At 37.4% G+C, this 19,773-nt stretch overlaps 2 protein-coding genes and 1 long non-coding RNA gene across 8 annotated transcripts in view; 1 reads left to right on the forward strand and 2 right to left on the reverse strand.

The window, feature by feature from the left end:
- Positions 1-19,773, forward strand: part of LOC105261241 (putative protein ZNF720) — a 64,999-nt gene that overhangs the window by 43,843 nt on the left and 1,383 nt on the right. Inside the window, exon 5 of one of the 3 annotated variants that reach the window (XM_045047168.1) lies at positions 11,213-11,803. The exons of 1 other annotated variant lie outside the window; for it this stretch is intronic. In XM_045047168.1, the coding sequence (XP_044903103.1) occupies positions 11,213-11,244 (32 nt within the window). In that variant the 3' untranslated portion in view covers positions 11,245-11,803. Of the gene's footprint in view, positions 1-471; positions 1,159-11,212; positions 11,804-19,773 lie in introns of those variants that run through there. One more of the 3 variants, XM_045047169.1, reaches the window with a different exon arrangement.
- On the reverse strand, positions 3,551-10,453 carry LOC111557990. Its single transcript, XR_002738396.2, has 2 exons — positions 10,395-10,453; positions 3,551-3,888 (listed from the first exon to the last, which is right to left on the reverse strand). It is a non-coding gene; the product is annotated as an uncharacterized LOC111557990 (long non-coding RNA).
- The window catches only part of LOC111558099 (putative protein ZNF720), a 45,037-nt gene continuing 35,749 nt past the window's right edge, over positions 10,486-19,773 (reverse strand). The window contains exons 4-7 of one of the 4 annotated variants that reach the window (XM_045047134.1): positions 19,236-19,331; positions 16,444-16,601; positions 13,318-13,453; positions 10,486-10,545 (exon numbers count right to left, since the gene is read on the reverse strand). In XM_045047134.1, the coding sequence (XP_044903069.1) occupies positions 13,334-13,453; positions 16,444-16,601; positions 19,236-19,331 (374 nt within the window). In that variant the 3' untranslated portion in view covers positions 10,486-10,545; positions 13,318-13,333. Of the gene's footprint in view, positions 10,548-13,317; positions 13,454-16,443; positions 16,602-19,200; positions 19,332-19,773 lie in introns of those variants that run through there. The other 3 variants (XM_045047135.1, XM_045047139.1, XM_045047137.1) reach the window with 3 other exon arrangements.

The raw sequence follows: 19,773 nt of genomic DNA on the forward strand, positions 1-19,773 counted from the left end.
GATTGCTCCTTGTGTATATTTTGCTGTTTAGATAGTGAAACTTCCATGACAAGTAAACATAAAAGTAAAAGAGACAAGAAGCTGAGGGGTTCTGCATGCCTGATTGGAAAAGGAAAGACAAGGTATATTTTGCTCATCGTGTCATGGGCACCGAGTGCCGGTAGACCCTACCTAAATGAGGTTTATGGGCACCAAGTGTCAGTAGATCCTACCTGAATGAGGGTTAGGGGCAGTGACTGCCAGTAGTTCCTACCTGAATGAGTGGATGTCCTTTTCCCTTTTTGGGGCTTGAGAGATGAGCTGTATAGCTGGGAGCTAGTTGATTCTGCTGGTCCCTGTTTGGGCACCACTTGTAGCCATGCACTGAAGAAAAAGTTCTCAGACACTTTGAGTGGATGTGCAGGGCTGTCTTTGCCAGCAAAACAGCAACAGCAGCAGCAAACTGCACATACTCTGTTTCATGTTCACCAGGTATAAACATCCAAGAATGTTAAAGCATGGAAGGAAAACACAAAGAGCCTCAAGACATAGACCAAACACACATCTGGCGTTTACAGAGAAGCATGCAGGAAAGATGTGCAGTTTCAAGAACTGGTAGGTAGTTACAGTGGGTCAGTCTTGTAACTGGCCCCTGGGAGATCATGGGGCTCTGTTCTCATGGTGCTATCATGTCTGACAGCCTTGAGACCAGAACATCGCTGATTCTTCAGCAATTATCCCATTCACTTTCCCAGGGCTTACAATATACTTTCCAGAAATTACTTGATGCATTATGTGATCTTTTTTGGAGAATGTCTCATGTACACTTGAGAAGAATGTGTATTCTGCTTTTGGGTGAAAAGTTCTAAATATATGTGTTAAGTCCATCAAATCCAATGTGTCATTCTGAGCTGTTGTTTCCTTATTGTTTTCCTGCCGAGATGATCTGCCCATTGTTGTAACTGGAGGATTAAAGTCCACTACAATCACAGTATTATCATCTATACAGTTGTTTATGTTTATGATTGATCTATATATTTGGGTATTTCCACATTAGGGTGTAACACATAGCTCCTCTTCATGGATAGACTCCTTGATGATGATATAATGTCCTTCTTTATCTCTTGTTACATTCTTTGGTTTTTTTTAATTTTTTTTAACGTTTATTTATTTTTGAGACAGGGAGAGACAGAGCATGAACAGGGAAGGGGCAGAGAGAGAGGGAGACACAGAATCTGAAACAGGCTCCAGGCTCTGAGCTGTCAGCACAGAACCCGATGCAGGGCTTGAACTCACAGACTGTGAGATCATGACCTGAGCCAAAGCTGGATGCCCAACTGACTGAGCCACCCAGGTGCCCCACATTCTTTGTTTTAAAATCTAATTTGGGGGCACCTGGGTGGCTCAGTCAGTTGAGTGTCCAACTTTAGCTCAGGTCATGATCTCATGGTTTATGACTTCAATCCCCACGTTTGGCTCTGTGCTGACAGCTCAGAATCTGGAGCCTTCTTCAGATTCTGTGTCACCCTCTCTCTCTACCCCTCCCTTGTTTGTGCTTTGTCTCTTGCTCTCTCTCAAAAATAAATATTAAAAAAAATTGTAATCTAGTTTGTCTGATTAGGTATGGCTACTCTAGATTTCTTTTGATGTTCATTAGCAGGATAGATGGTTCTCCATCCCCTCACTTTGAACCTGCAGCTGTCCTTAGGTCTAAAATGAGTCTTTTATAGGCAGCATATAGATGGATCTTTTTTTTTCTTTTTAATCCATTCTGATACCCTGTGTCTTTTGATTGGAACATTTAGTCCATTTACATTGATTATTGAAAGATATGGATTTAGTGTCTGTTATCTAAGGTTTCATGTTTGTGATGATATCTCTGGTCCTTTATATTCTTGGCTGCTTTCCACTCAGTCACCCTTTAGATCTCCTGCACAGCTGGTTTAGTGGTCATGAATTTCTGTTTAGTTTTTGTCTGGGAAAGACTTAATCTCCCTTATTCAAATAACACCTTGCTGGATAAAGGATTCTTGGCTGCATATTTTTCCTATTTAGCACATTATTTCCTGTCACTCCCTTCTGACCTGCCAAGTTTCAGTGGACATGTCTGATAACTCCCTCACTTGTCTACCCTTGTAAGTTAAGGCCTGTTTGTCCCTAGCTGCTTTCAGTATTCTCTTTGCATTTTGCCAGTTTCACTATGATATGTTGTGGTGTTGACCTGTTTTTGTTGATTTTGAAGGGAGTTCTCTGTGCCTCTTGGACTTAGATGCCTGTTTGCTTCCCCAGATTAGGGAAGTTCTCAGCAGTGATTTTTTCAGGTAATCTCCTGACTTTCTCTGACTCTACTTCTTCTGAAACTTCTATGATATGGATATTGTTTCATTTCATGCATTGAAAATGTCATTTCATGGCCTTACCACATTTTTCACATATATAGTATTCTATTTGAGTATGGATCCTGTGATGTTGAATGAGACTTGAAGATAAAGGGCTTGCCAAATTCTTTATATTTGTAACACCATCTCCAATATGCATTTTCTGATAAGTAATCAGGGTTTACATTGCCTAAAGACTTACCACAGTTTTTAGGTGTATCATCATTCTCCAAAATGAATTTTCTAATGTGGAGTAGGGTTCAGCTGTTCTTACAAATACTGTCAATCTTAAAATTTGTAAGGTTCGCTCCAATATGAATTCTAGGATAATGAGTAAAGATGGAACTGTGATTAAAGGACTTCTCAAGTTCTTTACTTTGCTAAGAATTCTCTCCACTACAAATTTTGTGATAGTTGAGTAAAGCTTGAGTGGTAGGTCAAGGTTTTGGAACATTCTTTACATGTATTTGGTTTTACCTCAGTATGACTTCTGTGATGTCAAGTAAGAGTTCAGTGCCTCTTAAAGACCTTGTCACATTCTTTAGCTTTGTAAGGTTTCTCTTGAATATCAATCCTTTGATTTCTAATAAGGTTTAAACTATGGTAAAAGCCTTGCCACATTCTTTACTTTTATAAGGTTTGGGTTTTGTTATTTATTTATTTACTAATTATTTAAAATTTTTTAATTTATTTTAAGGTTTGGGTTTTAAAGGATTTACCACATTATTTACATCTGTAGGGTTTCTCCATAGTAAGAATTCTGTGATGTTGAGTAAGGTGTGAGTGGCTCTTAAAGGTCTTGCCATATTCTTTACACGGGAAAGTATGAATTCTATGATGGTGAGTAAGGTGTGAGTGGCTCTTAAAGGCCTTGCCATATTCTTTACATTTGTAAGGTTTCTCTTCAATATGAATTCTTTGATGTTAAATATGGTTTGAGTGATTGCTAAAAACCTTACCACATTCAGGGCGCCTGGGTAGCTCAGTCAGTTGAGCATCCAACTTCAGCTCAGGTCATGATCTCACTGTCCACCAGTTCGAGCCCCATATCGGGCTCTGTGCTGACAGCTCAGAGCCTGGAGCCTGTTTCAGATTCTGTGTCTCCCTCTCTCTCTGCCCCTCACTCACTCATGCTCTGTCTCTCTCTCTCTCTTTCTGTGATAATAAATAAATAAAAAACAAAACTTACCACATTGTACACATTTATAAGATTTCTCTCCCATATGAATTCTGTGATGTCGATTAAAGTTTGAGTGGTGGACAAAGGCCTTGCCACATTCTTTACATTTATAAGGTTTCTCTTTAGTATGAATTCTTTGATGTTGAATATGGTTTGAGTGACTGTTAAAAGCCTTGCCACATTCTTTACTTTGGTAAGTTTTTTCCCCAGTATGGATTCTCCTATGTTCGTTTAGTGATAAGCCATAAAGTTTTACCACATTCCTTGAATTTGTAAGGTTTCTCCCCAGTATTCATTCACTGATGATAAGTCTTGAGGGCAGGAAGTTCAGGGTGCCATGTGAAGATACAGCTGAAAGATACCAAATAACAGAAAAGTAAAATCATTCCACTTCTTATTCTCAGAGGATGTGCTGACAACTTCTAATATACAACCTTAAAATCAGAATGTCAGCAAGGTGGCTGAGAAGCAATCATCAGGACATCATTCCTCCATAGACACATAATCTTGCACACAACTTAGTGACCACATAGCCTAATAGATAATGCTGTGATATTGTCATGGTATAGCACAAATCATTTTCTTATACCTCAAATACTCAGGAAAAATACAACAGGAGCCCAAAATACCACAAGGAAGGAAATTTAAACATAAAACGAAAATGAACAATATAGGATATAGCAAAACCAGGAAAATATCAACAATAGAGTTCATTTTCAGAACAAATGAACAAAATTGACAAGCCATTAACTAAATAATGAAAGAGAGACCAATTACAATCAGAAGTGAAGGCAAACACAGTATAACTGATACATAGAAATAAAAATAATTAGAAGAGGTAACAATAGAGTATTACATACCAAGAAACAGATGGTGAAAAATGGGTATAAATGTCAAAAACATAGAACCTATCTAGACTCTCTCAAGAAATATTTTTAAAAATCTCAACTGATCTTTACTAGGTAGATTGAACAAGTAATTATGAGAAAGTACTTCAAATCTCTTCAAACATTTCCAAGAAGGAAAAAGAAGGGAGATTAAGAACACACTGTCTGTGACCCCAGCATTAGTAGGTTATCAAAGCAAAGGAAGACATCACAAGTAAAGAGGAGTACAAACTACTACCTCTGGGAAATATTCATGGTAAGTCCACAATTAAAGCAAATTAAATTTTAAAAATTAATATTTTAAACCATTAGCAAGTAGGAAATCTTCTTGAAATTCAAGGGTATTTCAATATATGGAAAACTATGAGTTTAAGCCTGTGCCTTAACAGAATGAAGATCAAAAATGGCATTGTATTAATCGATGCACAACAGGAAGTGAGCATATTGGACACAATTTCGTGATTAAAAACATTCAATAAAGCAGGAATAGAAGGAAACAACAGCAACTTAATAAAGGCCATGAATGTTGGAAAGCTGAAATCTCACATATTCAATAGTAAAACACTAGAAGCTTCTCCTGTATGATCAGAAACGAGGTAATGAAGTGACTTCACTACTTCCATTCAACATAGCACTGGATAGCCTATTCAGAACAATTAGGCAAGAAAAAAAAATACATTAAAGGCATCAAAAACAGAAAAGAAAAAACAAAATGATTTCTGTTTATGGATGATTGATCTATAGAACTCCTACAGAATCCTTATTGTTATATTTTTTATGTTTTTGCTTTGTTTTGGTCACCACTTGTATTACTATTTCTGCTAATTTTATCTAGTAGACACTCCATTTTCAAATTTTTATTCTATCAATGCTTAAATCAAGTTGTTAATTTCAACATTTTTCTTTTGTTTCAATGTCGAGAGAGTAAGAGGTGGAGAGAAAGAGCAGAGGAGGGGCAGAGAGAGAGCGAGACCGAGAATCCCAGGAAGGCTCTACACTGGCAACACAGAGCCTGACTTAGGGCTTGAACTCATGAACCATGAGATCATAACCTGAGCTGAAATCAATAGTCAGACACAAAACTGACTGAGCCACCCAGGAGCCCCTCACTTTTGTTTTTGTAACATTACATCACAACGAACTAGAGAAAATAAAAAACTATAGGTAAAATTTAGTAGAGGAAGGAAATAACAAGGAAAATAATAAATGACAAATAAAATAGAATAAACAAATAACATTGAAAGTGTGACCAGTTTTTAAAATAAGCATAATAGGCAATGAGTTAACTAAGAAAACAGGAAAGAAAACTAAAAATCCAAATGAAAAATGGAAGAAAAAATGACACAATACCCCCAACAGTATATCATGTGATAACAGATTACTATAAACAAATCAGATAACTTAGGGAAAAAATAGATAAAATGCTTATGTTACCAAGATTGAAATATGAATCTTAAACCCAAGAAACAGGAACTCTTCTTAGACCACAAGAATGAAAGTTGAATTTGGAATAAAAACCCTCCCAGCACAAAAAAGCCCAAGACCACATGCCTTCATTGGTCAATCCTAACACACGCACATACAAACACACACACATACAAACACACACACACAAAGATAAATAATGATCTTCATCCAAATCTTACAAGTACTGGAATAGAGGGAAGATGTTCAAAATCATTCTATGAGGCCAACATTACCCTGATAGCAAAGCAGTATAAACACAAGAACAAAAATGTCCAGTTTGTCCATCATAATTATTGCTACTCTTTCTTCTGACCTCCATTTGCATGATAAATGTTTCTCTCACCCTTTCAATCTGCAAGTGTCTTCAGGTCTAAATTGAGTCTCTCCTAGGCAGCATATACATGGGTCTGGATTTTTAAAGTCCATTCAGACACCTATGTGTTTTGATGGAAATGTATAGTACTTTTTTCATTCAAAGTAATTATTGATATGGGCTTATTGCCATTTTATTACTTGTGTCAATATTTCTGGAGATTTTTTTCTGATCCTCTCTAGTCTTTGTCACTTTTGGTGTCTTCATTGCACTCAAAAAGTCCCTTTAACAGTTCTTGCAGAGCTGTCTCAGTGGGGATGAATTCCTTTAGATTTTGCTTATCTGGGAATCTCTCTCTCTCTCCTTCTATTCTGAATGATAGCCTTGTTAGATAGAGTTTGCAGCTGCATATTTTTCCCATTTAGCACATTGAAAATACTATACCATTCCTTTCTTGCTTCCCAAGTTTCTATTGAGAAATCTCTAGCTAGCCATATGGTTCTTGTCTTCCCTTGCAAGTAAAGACTGCTTTTCTTTTGCTTTTAATATTTTTTTCTATGTCACCATATTTTGCAAATTTAATTCAAATATGTCTCCGTGGCAGCCTGCTTTTTGCTTATTTTGATGCAAATACTCTGTGCCTCCTGTATGTGGATGTCTGTTTCCTTCCCCTACTCTGGAGCTCCTATAAGAATGTCATTAATTTTGATGGAGTCATTGAGTTCCTAAGTCACTTTTCATGGTACAAAATTTTTCTATTTTGTGTTCTAGGTCACTAATTTATTCCTCTGCTTCCTCCAGCCTGTTCATTGCATCAAGTCAATTTCTAATCTTGTTTATTGCATTTTTCTCCTCACTGCAGACCACTGATCTGCAGATGCTCTCCTTGCCTGCTGTGGACAGTGTTTTGTGCCTGACCTGAATGTGGTTAGTGTTCACTAAGTGTGCTGAGGTCTCTTTGTGAAATCAGACCTGACACCAACTCCACCAGCACTGAGGCCCTGCAGAACTGTCTGGTCAGGAGACATGGTATGGTCAGGGGCTTATGCAAGTCTCCTGGAGAGGGGCTGACCTTGCTGGGCCTGAGGCAAGCTTCACTGAGAAGGACACTGCAACCACAGCACAGGGTGGTAGGACTTGGTGTAAGCAACTTAGAGAACCAGTCTCCCCATTGAGCTCCTTCACTCAGGTAGCTCTGTGTTCATGATGAGGGGTGGGGGAAGAAAATGGTGCCATTCAGCTCCTTTGTTCTCAGACATCTCAGTGAATGTTGCCATTGAGGGAAGTGCTCACCCCTGTGTGTCCCCCAGTGATCTTCAGATCACTGTTTCTAACCTATCTGCCCCCCCCCCACACACACACACACAGATTGTATGCCTGCCTTCTCTCCAGGAGCAGTGCAGTGCCCTCCTATCTACAGCTCACCTTTAAAACTCTAGGCATTAAGCCATGCTGGTTCAAAGAACTCACAAAGTTCAACTCCTCTTGTTTCCCAAGCCACTGGCTTTGGGGGAAATAGCCTCCTTGTGCTTCTCTTTCTCTGCAACCTCAGTTCCCTGCCCTCCGTCGCAGTACAATCTGTTTCTCTCTAAGCCATGTCTCTGAACTGCCTACAGCCTTTGACGTGCTACTTCTCTCTCATTAGTTGGGTAGTTCCTCTGTCAATCTTCAGGTTTCTTTTTGGGATATTAAGGATGATTTGACAGTCAACTAGTTGTGTTTTGGGATGTGATAAGCCTAGGGTCCTCCCATATCACCTCCATCATCCTCTTTTCTGAAGAATCCTTGCTTTAAAAAACCTGTTAAAACTCACACAAATTTTACAAAGTTGGAAATACAAACCCAAGACTTAAAAATTAACAGTTTCTATGCAACAAACAACAATCCCAAAATAAAGATAATTAGATTTACAATAGCATTACAAAGAATAAAGTGTATAGGGTTTATCACCTTGATAGAGGTCACTGCTACTGTGATGAAAACTATAAAATATTGTGCAGGATTGAAAGACAAATAAGTGGAACAATATCCATGTTCCTGCATAGGAACACTTAACACTACTGAGCTATTGGAGCGCCTGGTGGTTTACTTGGTTAAGTGTCTGACTTTGCCTCAGGTCATGATCTCATGGTTTGCAGGTTCAAGTTCTGTTCAGGTTCTTTGTTGAGGCTCTGTGTTGACATGTCAGAGCCTGGACCCTGCTTCAGACTGTGTCTCTCCCCCCACCTACCCCCCAAAAAACTCACTACTGAGCTGTCAATACTACTCAATGTCATATATTTCATGCAATCTCTATCAAAATCCCAACGGCATCTTAGCCAGAAAGATCAATACCCATCCTAATATTCATATTGATTAACAGGATATCACATAATGAGAATATTCATGAAAAAAAAGTACATTGGTAGCACCACACTTCCTGATTTAAAACATACTAGGAAGCCACAGTTATCAAATAATGTATTACAGATGTAAAGACAGCCACAGAACAATGTAAAGTGTTCTTTCCATTGAAAGCTACACATGTATGTCTCTAATGCTAATGTGTATGGCAATGAACTGAAAATCTTGTTAAAATTCATATTTTGATTGGGATTTCTGGGTGAGGTCTGAGTTTTTCACATTTCTCATTAGCTTCAATGGATGTCAACATCTTCAGTTCAGAAGCCATACTTTTGGGGAGCCTGTGTGACTCAGTTAAGTGTCCCTCTCTTGATCTCAGCTCAGGTCATGATCTCATGGTCATGAGATTAAGTCCCAAATCAGGTTCTGGGCTGAGCATGAAGCCTGCTTGCATTCTCTTTCTCCCTCTCTGTCTACGCTCAGCCACTTGCAAACTAAATAAACATTAAAAAGGATCAATACTTTTAAAAAAATGGGTGATAAAATGGAGGAGTGCCTGGTGGCTCAGTTGGTTAAGGGTCCAACTTCAGCTCAGGTCATGATCCTAGGGTTCGTGGTTTTGAGCCACATATCAGGCTCTGTGCTGACAGCTCAGAGTCTGGAGACTGCTTCAGATTCTGTGTCTCTTTCTCTTCCCCCCTTCCCTGCTCATGCTGTCTCTCTCTCTCTCACACACACAAATGAATAAACATTAAAAAATTACAACTTCTAACATGAACAGAAACAACAATTCTTACTGAACATTTACTACACACTACAGACCATTCCATTCTAACAGTTTTTCATAAATTCACCCATGAGTCTACACTAACCTATGAGAACAGAATTGTTCTTCATCTTTTAAAAAAATCTTGGCAAAACTTGAGAAATAGTAGAGCTTAAGTTTTACCCCAGCAAGTCTGACTTTGAATTCATCTAAGAGGAACACACAGACTACTATACAAAGGCAACCCTAAAAGAAGGTTCACAGCAGGCTTCAAACTGACATGGTAATGCACCACACAACTGATCAACCAAAAGTGAATATACAATATAAAATATGAAAATTACATATTGAATAAAAAAGAATAGAGGTAATAGAGTAAAAATTTTTTCATTGGCATGGAAACTAAGGAATGTTTTCAGGGGCATAAAATTTAGAAATCTATTTGTAAAAGAAAGTTATAGTGTCTTGCAAACACACCACAGAGACAAGCACATAACCTATTTAACCAAAATAGCTATTTTTTGTGAGTCTCCTATAACACTTAAAGTTTTTGTCTCATATCTTTTGTACTGAATTATATTTTCCAATTTGAAGGCAGTGGAACATATATGGTGCATGTTTTCTTTCTCTGAAACAACAGAGCAGTGATAATGAAGATTGTGTCTGTGATAGGAGTGTGAAATAAAATGGAAACTTGTAGGACTGAGCCCTGACTGAAATACAATCTCCATTTCAAACACCAGTATCTTCAACAAAAACAGGAGAGAGCCCTCATTTTCCAAGGCAGACTCAAAACAAAGTGAAAACATGGAAGGGAGTTTCTAGAATGAATATCCTCTTGCAGTAAATCCTCCTAAGGTACTTAATATTAAATGAGAAAAAAACTATTAACCTTATGGTAGAGGGATGTGGTAGAGAGAAAATGAAGTTCTTGAACCTACTATAATGGATCACATTGGTGTCAAGTGCCTAATGATTTTCAAAGGACATAATAACTTCATTGAAATAAATGTCCAGATTAAGTATGTAAATCATAATCTAAATATAAACGTAGGGGCATCTGGGTGAATCAGTCACTTACGTGTCCAACTCTTGATTTCTGCTCACGTCCGGATCTCATGGTTCATGTGTTCGAGCCCTGCATCAGACTCTGCACTGACAGCATGGAATCTGCTTGGGATTCTCTCTCTTCCTCTTTCTGGCCCTCTCCCACTCACACTTGTCTTCTCTCTCTCTCAAAATAAAATGTAAAATAAAATAATAAGATAAAATAAATGGATAGCATCTGTTTTATTCCATTACCGAGCCCAATATAGCACCCATATCTTTTAACTATAATAATGTATTTGAGCTTTGTCTTTCATGAGTGATCAGAGACTTTCAGAAGCGCCTCTTTGAATTCTTACCAGCTCAATCACAAAAGCTTGGGCCAGAGATCCTGACATGAGAGATTACCTGATGTACAATGCTTGGAAAACTATGATCTCCTTTTGGTGTCCTTTCCTAATTTAATGATATTCTCCAGCGTTCCTGAAATATTGTGGGATTTCTCCACTGCAAAACAGATGGACTGCGAGTTTTAATAGAAGCCCTAGTCCTCGTGCTGATATCCTGTCCCATTTTTTTTCTCTCAAAGATGATGTTCCTCTTTCTCATAGTGCCTATAGCACAGTATCTTTCTATAAAAACATTATTGATCTAGTAAGTAGAAGAGGAACAGGCAAAGTTCATTTAATACTTCATTCCACTGATTTAACAAGCACAGGTGACACTGTGTACCCACCTCCCATGCTGTTGAAATCCATGTATAACTTTGACTCCCTAACAATTCATTTTAATAGTCTATTGTTGACAAGAAACCTTATCAAAGAGTCAATTAATATATACTTTATTTTACAGGTGTTAAATATGGTATTCCTGCAATAAAATAAGCTCAACAAAAGAAGATGCTAAGAACATCAGAAGGAAGATAAAATATAATACTATACTGTAAATACATCTGACTGTAAGTGGACACACAGTTCAAGGCCATGAGATTCAAGAGTCAAGTGTGTTTTGTGTTACTATCTGTTTACCTGCAGCCTTGATGAAGGTGGGGCCAGCTAAGGTTGGTGTAGGACAATAGTTCATCTATTACAGATTACTGATCACACAGCAAAGTCCATTCACTGTTATTTATTAAAATAATAAGTTCAAAAACTCACTAAACAAACCACTGCAAGATCACTGTAGGATCCTTGGTCAAAATACCCATCACAAGCATTCAAGAACCATTCTTATTCCTGATATAATGATCTGTGACTTGCACTTCCCATGTTTTTCACACTGAGGCTAATTCTTGAGTAAATGTGGATTTACAATATCTTGTGCTCTTATGGGAAAGTTAGCTATACTTTCCTCAAGTATCTATGAAAATTTCTTTATGTCAACCCTGTAACAAACGTTCTTCTATGAATGGCTATTATGAATATACATCCAGATTTTAATGAATTGCCAGTGTCTTCTCAAACAGCAAGTGGCAAAACTATTTAAAATTAGACCATATCTGGCACAAAAACAGACACATAGACCAATGGAATAGAATAGAAACCCCAGAACTAGACCCACAAATGTATGGCCAACTAATCTTTGACAAAGCAGGAAAGAACATCCAATGGAAAAAAGACAGTCTCTTTAACAAATGGTGCTGGGAAAACTGGACAGCAACATGCAGAAGGTTGAAACTAGACCACTTTCTCACACCATTCACAAAAATAAATTCAAAATGGATAAAGGACCTGAATGTGAGACAGGAAACCATCAAAACCCTAGAGAAGAAAGCAGGAAAAGACCTCTCTGACCTCAGCTGTAGCAATCTCTTACTCGACACATCCCCAAAGGCAAGGGAATTAAAAGCAAAAATGAAGTACTGGGACCTTATGAAGATAAAAAGCTTCTGCACAGCAAAGGAAACAATCAACAAAACTAAAAGGCAACCAACAGAATGGGAAAAGATATTTGCAAATGACATATCGGACAAAGGGCTAGTATCCAAAATCTACAAAGAGCTCACCAAACTCCACACCTGAAAAACAAATAACCCAGTGAAGAAATAGGCAGAAAACATGAATAGACACTTCTCTAAAGAAGACATCCGGATGGCCAACAGGCACATGAAAAGATGCTCAACGTCGCTCCTTATCAGGGAAATACAAATCAAAACCGCACTCAGATATCACCTCACATCAGTCAGAGTGGCCAAAATGAACAAATCAGGAGACTATAGATGCTGGAGAGGATGTGGAGAAATGGGAACCCTCTTGCACTGTTGGTGGGAATGCAAATTCCACCAACCACTCTGGAAAGAGGTGTGGAGGTTCCTCAGAAAATTAAAAATAAACCTACCCTATGACCCAGCAATAGCACTGCTAGGAATTTACCCAAGGGATACAGGAGTACTGATGCATAGGGGCACTTGTACCCCAATGTTTATAGCAGCACTCTCAACAACAGCCAAATTGTGGAAAGAGCCCAAATGTCCATCAACTGATGAATGGATAAATTGTGGTTTATATACACAATGGAACACTACATGGCAATGAGAAAGAATGAAATATGGCCTTTTGTAGCAACGTGGATGGAACTGGAGAGTGTGATGCTAAGTGAAATAAGCCATACAGAGAAAGACAGATACCATATGGTTTCACTCTTATGTGGATCTTGAGAAACTTAACAGAAACCCATGGGGGAGGGGAAGAAAAAAAAAGGTTAGAGTGGGAGAGAGCCAAAGCATAAGAGACTGTTGAAAACTGAGAACAAACTGAGGGTTGATGGGGGGTGGGAGGGAGGGGAGGGTGGGTGATGGGTATTGAGGAGGGCACCTTTTGGGATGAGCACTGGGTGTTGTATGGAAACCAATTTGACAATAAATTTCATATATTGAAAAATAAATAAATAAATGATAATAAAATTAGACCATATCTCTGTCTTACTTTAATGCAAAGAATGATGCCCTGAACACTTACTTCATGTTGACTTACATCACTTTTGTACATCAACCACAAACAGCATCTTCAGGTAGACTTTCTTCATACATTGTACATGACAGCCTCTTGAATCTTCCATCAAAAAGTAGGTATGAATGCCACATCGTATAAGAGCCTATGTGTGAGACAGCAACAATCAAATCACTTTGCATGCACACAAATAAAGCCATAGCATGAGATGATTTAAGAGTAAAATTATTAATATGCCTATTGCAAATACTCTTATAGTAAAAAAAAAAAAAAAAAAACGAGAGACACACTGATAATAACTATCCCTCTCCAGACATCCATCCCCTCCCTAATACTTTCATGCACATTAACAAATACAGTTGCCAGGGCCCCTGGGTGGCTCAGTGAGTTAAGGGTCTGACTCTCAGTTTCAGCTTAGGTCATGATCTCAGGTTGTGAAATTGAGCTATGCTTCAGGCTCTGTGCTGACAGTGCAGAGAAGGCTTGGGATTCTCTGCCCAACCCTTCCTCTCAAAATAAATAAACATTAAAAAAAATACAGCTGACCATTGAATAACATGGGTTTGAACACTGTGGGTCCACTTATGCATATATATATATATATATATATATATATATATATATACATATATATATATACATATATATATATTTTTAATACAGTACTGAAAACATGTTTCCTCTTTGATTTCCTTAGTATTTTCTATTCTCAAGCTTATTTTATTATAAAAATACCATATATAATACAGATAGCATACAAAGAATGTGATGATTGACTGTTAATATTCTAGGTAAGTCTTCTAGTCAACAATATACTATTTCCATATAAAAGTAGGTATGGTTTTAAGTTTTGCAGACTCAGACATTACACACAGATTTTCAATTGTGAAGGGGTCAGTGCCCCTAACAATTGCATTGTCCAAGGCTAATGTATAATTGATCTGTTTTAAGTTTTCATTCTTCTATGTAATAAATACTCTCATTTTGAATCATTTCTGAAAACTAGTATTTACTTATGTTTTCTGCTGTGATTTTATCTAGATATAGCTTTCTACTACATAGTTTGCTGATTGTTTACATCTTTCTGTTTTTATCCTTTATAAAGACTCTATTTTAGGGGGTGCCTGAGGTGCTCAGTTAGTCGAGTGTCTGACTCTTGATTTTGACTTGGTCATGATCCTATGGCCATGGGATTGAACCCCACATGGACCTCTGCATTGAGCATGGAGCCTGCTTAGGATTTTCTCTTTTTCTCCCTCTGCCCCTCTCCCTCTCTCTACAAGAAAAGGCAAGACTGTATTTTGTACTCAAGTGTATTTTAAAAACAAAGGTCTGCCATCATTTTTTTTTTTTACATTTCTAGGGTTTCTATCCAGTATGCTTTCCATAAAGACTTTGCCAATATTCTTCACTTTTGTAAGGTACCACCCCAGGATTTGCTATCTTCTGTTGAATAGTTTTGATTATGAGTTAAATGGTCTGCCACATTCATTACATTTCTTTATATTTTATTTTTTAAATGTTTATTTTTGAGAGTGAGAGCAAGAGCAGGAGATGGACAGACAGAGGTGGGTAGGAGGGAGACAGAAGATCTGAAGTAGGCTCTGCACTGACAGCACAAAGCCTGATGTGGGACTTGAGCTCACAAATTGTGAGACTGTGACCTGAGCTTATGTGAGAAGTTCAACCAAGTGAGCCACCCAGGTGCACACAGTCCTTACATTTTAAGGTTTTCTCCAGTACTCTCTGATGTTCACAAACTTTATAATTCTGCTTAAAGGCTTTCTCACATTTTGTTTTACATTTGTAGCCTTCTCCCAGCTATTTATAAACTTATGTTGGTAAGTTTTGTGTGGTAGTTAGCATCTTTGCCACATTTTGTTTGTAAGAGCATTCTTCCCAGTATAAAATCTCTGCTGTTGAGCAAATTTTGAAGACAAGTTAAAAGTTTTGCCACAGTTACTACATTTTTAGGTTTTCTTTCCAACAAGGATACAATGATGTATACTAATATTTGAACTTTCATAAAAGCCTTTCCCATCCTTATTACTTTAAGACTGATTCTCTGGTGTTAGGATTAACATTTTTCCCAGATTCATTGAATTGGTAAACTCTGTTTCCATTATAAAATCCTTGGTAATTATGGAAGATAGAGTACTCACTGAAGATTTTCCTAAGATCACAGCACATGAAAACTTGTTCAAATTGTTCAAGAGTATCACATAATACTCATGTTTAAAATAAATATCCAACAATGTTTGTCAAAATTAGAAGACTTTGGAACAAAAAGGGATCATGTCTTGGTGGAAGGAATCAAGAACCCTTCAAAAAAGACTTGTTAAATCCATCCCATTCAGAATTATCTTCATTGTTAAATATCTAACCTTCAGAAATGTTTCAGTGAATGATTAAACCAATGTTCTATATGAAGTGGTCTGAATGATTACTTTTAGCATGGACTAGGTGACTTTTCAGAACTTCCGAATGTCCTTTCAGAGAATATAGATATTTCAAAAATGGATCTGGATCCTTTCATTCAAAGACAGTGTTGTGAAAATATAACTGACTTAATGTTGCCCCCCACCCATGCCAAGTTTTTATATTATTGATCTCTCCTGACAGTAAGGATTTCATTGTGGTGATTTGGCCACTTTTGTTATAACCATCATAGCATCCTTTCTACCCTTACCACTGTCTAAGTGTAAATACTCAGAGCCACAGCCTCCAGATCTACCCAAATTAGGTGTAAGGAATGAATCTTGTTTTGCCAATCATTGCCAACAAGCATAGGGTGTTATGGAGAGACACAACTACAAAATATAAAAGAAGTTTTCCCACTTACTAAACTCACACAAATGTACATTAAAATGCTAATGTAAAAAATTAGTTCCCATCACAGAACATCAGCAGAATGGAGAAATAGGAAATACCAGCACTTTGCTCTTCCATGAAATCAAAGTGGACCAAATTACCTTTGGAATGCTCCAGAAGCTGGTTAGGAGAACACAGCATACCCAGAAAAGTAAAAATGGAGAAGAGCCACATCAAAGAGACAATGAACATTGGTGAAACTTGCCCACAACTGCTGTTCACCCTCTCTGGCACTGTGTGGAAAGACTGTGAGAAAACTCTTACCTCCTCTAAGGAGAGAAACCATAAGTGACCTGAATAATGATCTGGCTTGTTTGCAGCTGCGTGAAGAACTTGTTTATCATGGCAGGACATACAAAGCTGAAGGAATGAGAGGACCCACTGGATGCACCATGGCAGCTGCTCAGATAAAATGTGACTATCTGTTCAAACAACAGAAGATACAGAGGTGAACACAATCAGAAAAAGGAAGGTGTCATACATTCTCAAGTAACTACATTTTCTCAAACTGGGAAATTTAAAATACTCAGACATTACAAATGGCCAAAATGTGTGACAGATGCCAGAATTACTATTATTTGTGTTTTCCTCTACAAAGCAACTTCATAAGCCCATGCCCATAGGATTTTTTTTAATTCCCAAATCGAGAGGTCACAAAGTTTACAAAGAAAATGTAAAATGCATTGCAATCAGAGTAATAAAGTGCATCTTCAAAACTGACCCTAAATTAATAAGGAACTATTAATTGTCTGACAAAGATGTCAAAAAAATAATCATAAATGAGGCACCTGGCTGGTTAAGTCAGTGCAGGGTGTGATTCTTGATCTCAGGGTTCTGAGTTCTATCCCCACATTGCATGTAGAGATGAGTTAAAAATAAAATCTTAAAAAAAAATGTATCCTAAAGATGCTCATGTAGGAAGAAGAAGAAAGAGTTAGGTAACGAAATAATATCAGAAAACTATGCATGACCAAAATGAAAATCCAAAGAGACAAAACAACAACCCAAAATTAGGAGCTGAGGAATACAATTACTGAATTTAAAAATACACTAACGGGACAGCAACAGACTTGATCAAGCAGAAGAAAGAATCAGATAACCTTAAGACCCCTTGTTTTAAATTAACTACTAAGAGAACCAAAGAAAAATGTGGAAAAGAACAGAGTCTAGGGACTCATGGGTCACCAACAAGTCTCATTCCCCACACGGAGAGGAGAGGAGAAAGAAATCATATGAAGAACTAAAGGCTTGTGGTTCCCATGTATGTGGAAAGAGACCAACAAGCTCAGTATATTCAAAGGATACGTGTCAAGATATGAACACAGTGACACACTTTAATTAACCTATCAAAAGTCATGATGATAAATGATGAATTGTTAAACACCATGACAAAAGCAGCTCATCTTCTACAAGAGAGCTCTTTTAAGATTATGAGTGGGATTCTCAGTAGACCTGATAGGAGGAAGTACATGGGACAATGTATTCAAGTACTGAAAGATCAAAAATATCCACCAAAACTGTTTTCCATGGATGTAGAAATGAAGTCTTTTCCAAGTGAAACCATGCCCCCCACCCAGGTTTACCAGTAGACCTCTCCTATAGAAATGTTCAAGGAAGTCCTTTTAGTTGAAATCAAAGGATTCTAAACGGTAAATGAAACCATATGACAACATATGCTCTCTGCTAAATATAAAGAGTTACACAATTACAGATATCTTTAGTGTTGTAATTGGGTAGCACATGTCACTTTCATTTCTGCTAGCATTTCTTAAAAGCATAAAAATCATTAATCTAGGGAATAAAGTATGCAACATAAAGAATAGAATTAGTCATATTTGTCAAGTGGGTACACGGGTGGAGATGATAAGTAGAAGAATTTTGCATGTAATGGACGCTATCAGTTTACAATGGTTTGTTAGTTTAAGATGTTTTAAGTAGTCTCTCAGGGAACCACAATGAAAATATATACAGAGGACACAAAAGCTAATGAGAATGGTATCAAAGGCATCCCATGGGTATAATACCAGAATTAAGGATAAAATATCTAAACTTGATACAGTGATATAAAATATTTAAATATTACTTTCAATTCACAAAAAGGGATTCTCTCATGCAGAGAGAACAAATTCACCAATAACTAGATGATGCAATTAATTTTATTATTATGACAACTCATCTAGACATGATATGACGTAAACTGAACACTAACCAGGAAAGAAATGGAAAACATGTGTCTCAAATTATGCATGGGTGGTATTCATTCAGGCAAATGCATAATTTTATGGGTGAAGAGCATAAAGTTGATTTACATTTGAGTTAAACTCATACTGTCTTAAAATGTAGTGAGATGAAAATTGTCAACCTGTAACAAAATTCACAGGCAGAAATTTAATTACAACTACCTAATGTTGTGAAAGTTCCCACCAAAAGGAACCACATTATTATGGGATTATAAAATCAGAATAACATTTAACCCCAAAATACTACATAAGATGAATTTTTAAAAGGAAACCTTCTATATTACTGTAATTTTAAACTGTGTAACCATGAAAAGCAAGCATTTTGATTTCTTGGCATGCTTCCATTGACAATAAAAGTAGAGAATATTCAGTAAAATCAACTATAAAATTCTCTAATTAAAAATTTTATGAATAGGGGCGCCTGGGTGGCTCGGTCAGTTAAGCGTCCGACTTCGGCTCAGGTCATGATCTCAGGGTCCGTGAGTTCAAGTCCCGCGTCAGGCTCTGTGCTGACGACTCAGAGCCTGGAGCCTGTTTTGGATTCTGTGTCTCCCTCTCTCTCTGCCCCTCCCCTGTTCATGCTCTGTCTCTGTCGCAAAAATAAACGTTAAATTTTTTTTTTTAATTTATGAATAAACACTGAAAATACATTAAAAATGTATTATGTTACAAATTTGTATTATATTATGTGTTATGTCAGTATTATGTTACTAATTTCCATTCAAGGAGAACTACTCAAATGACATTTTAAGTTCCATCTTCCTACTTTACATTTGGATCTCACCTCTGTCATCTGCTTCATTCATTACCACCTACCCAGATGAGTGGCTACTCTCTCTTTTTGCTTCACATTCCAAGACTCCTTCTTTTGTTCCAAAATGATGACCAGGTCTAGTTTTGACACAATATGACCTGTTTATTAGAAAAAAAGGAACATTTGAGACAAATGAATGGCTCAGTCGGTTTAGCATCTGACCCTTGATCTAAGCTTGGGTCATGGTCTCCTGGTCTCAGGATCTCAGGATCTCATCAAGACCAAGTTGGGCTCTTTGCTGACAGTGAGGAGCCTGTTTGGGATTCTCTCTTCTCTCTGCTCCTTTCCTGCTTGTGCTCTCTCTCAAAAGAAATATTTTGTTTTTAATAAAGGAATATGAGTATGGATGGAGATTCTAACTTTCAATCCATTATTGTGTTCAGGAGAAAATAAAGAACATTGTATAATTCTAGACAGTGATTTCCCAAATGCTGTTGCCCAACAACCCCTTTAGAACATGCAGGAGGGATTTCTGATGTTCAGATCTTGACCTCCACTTCCTAGTACTACCACTACATCAAGGAGTAGAAATTGGTATTT

Source organism: Felis catus, chromosome E2 (assembly GCF_018350175.1).
Source record: "Felis catus isolate Fca126 chromosome E2, F.catus_Fca126_mat1.0, whole genome shotgun sequence".
Classification (NCBI taxonomy): domain Eukaryota; kingdom Metazoa; phylum Chordata; class Mammalia; order Carnivora; family Felidae; genus Felis; species Felis catus.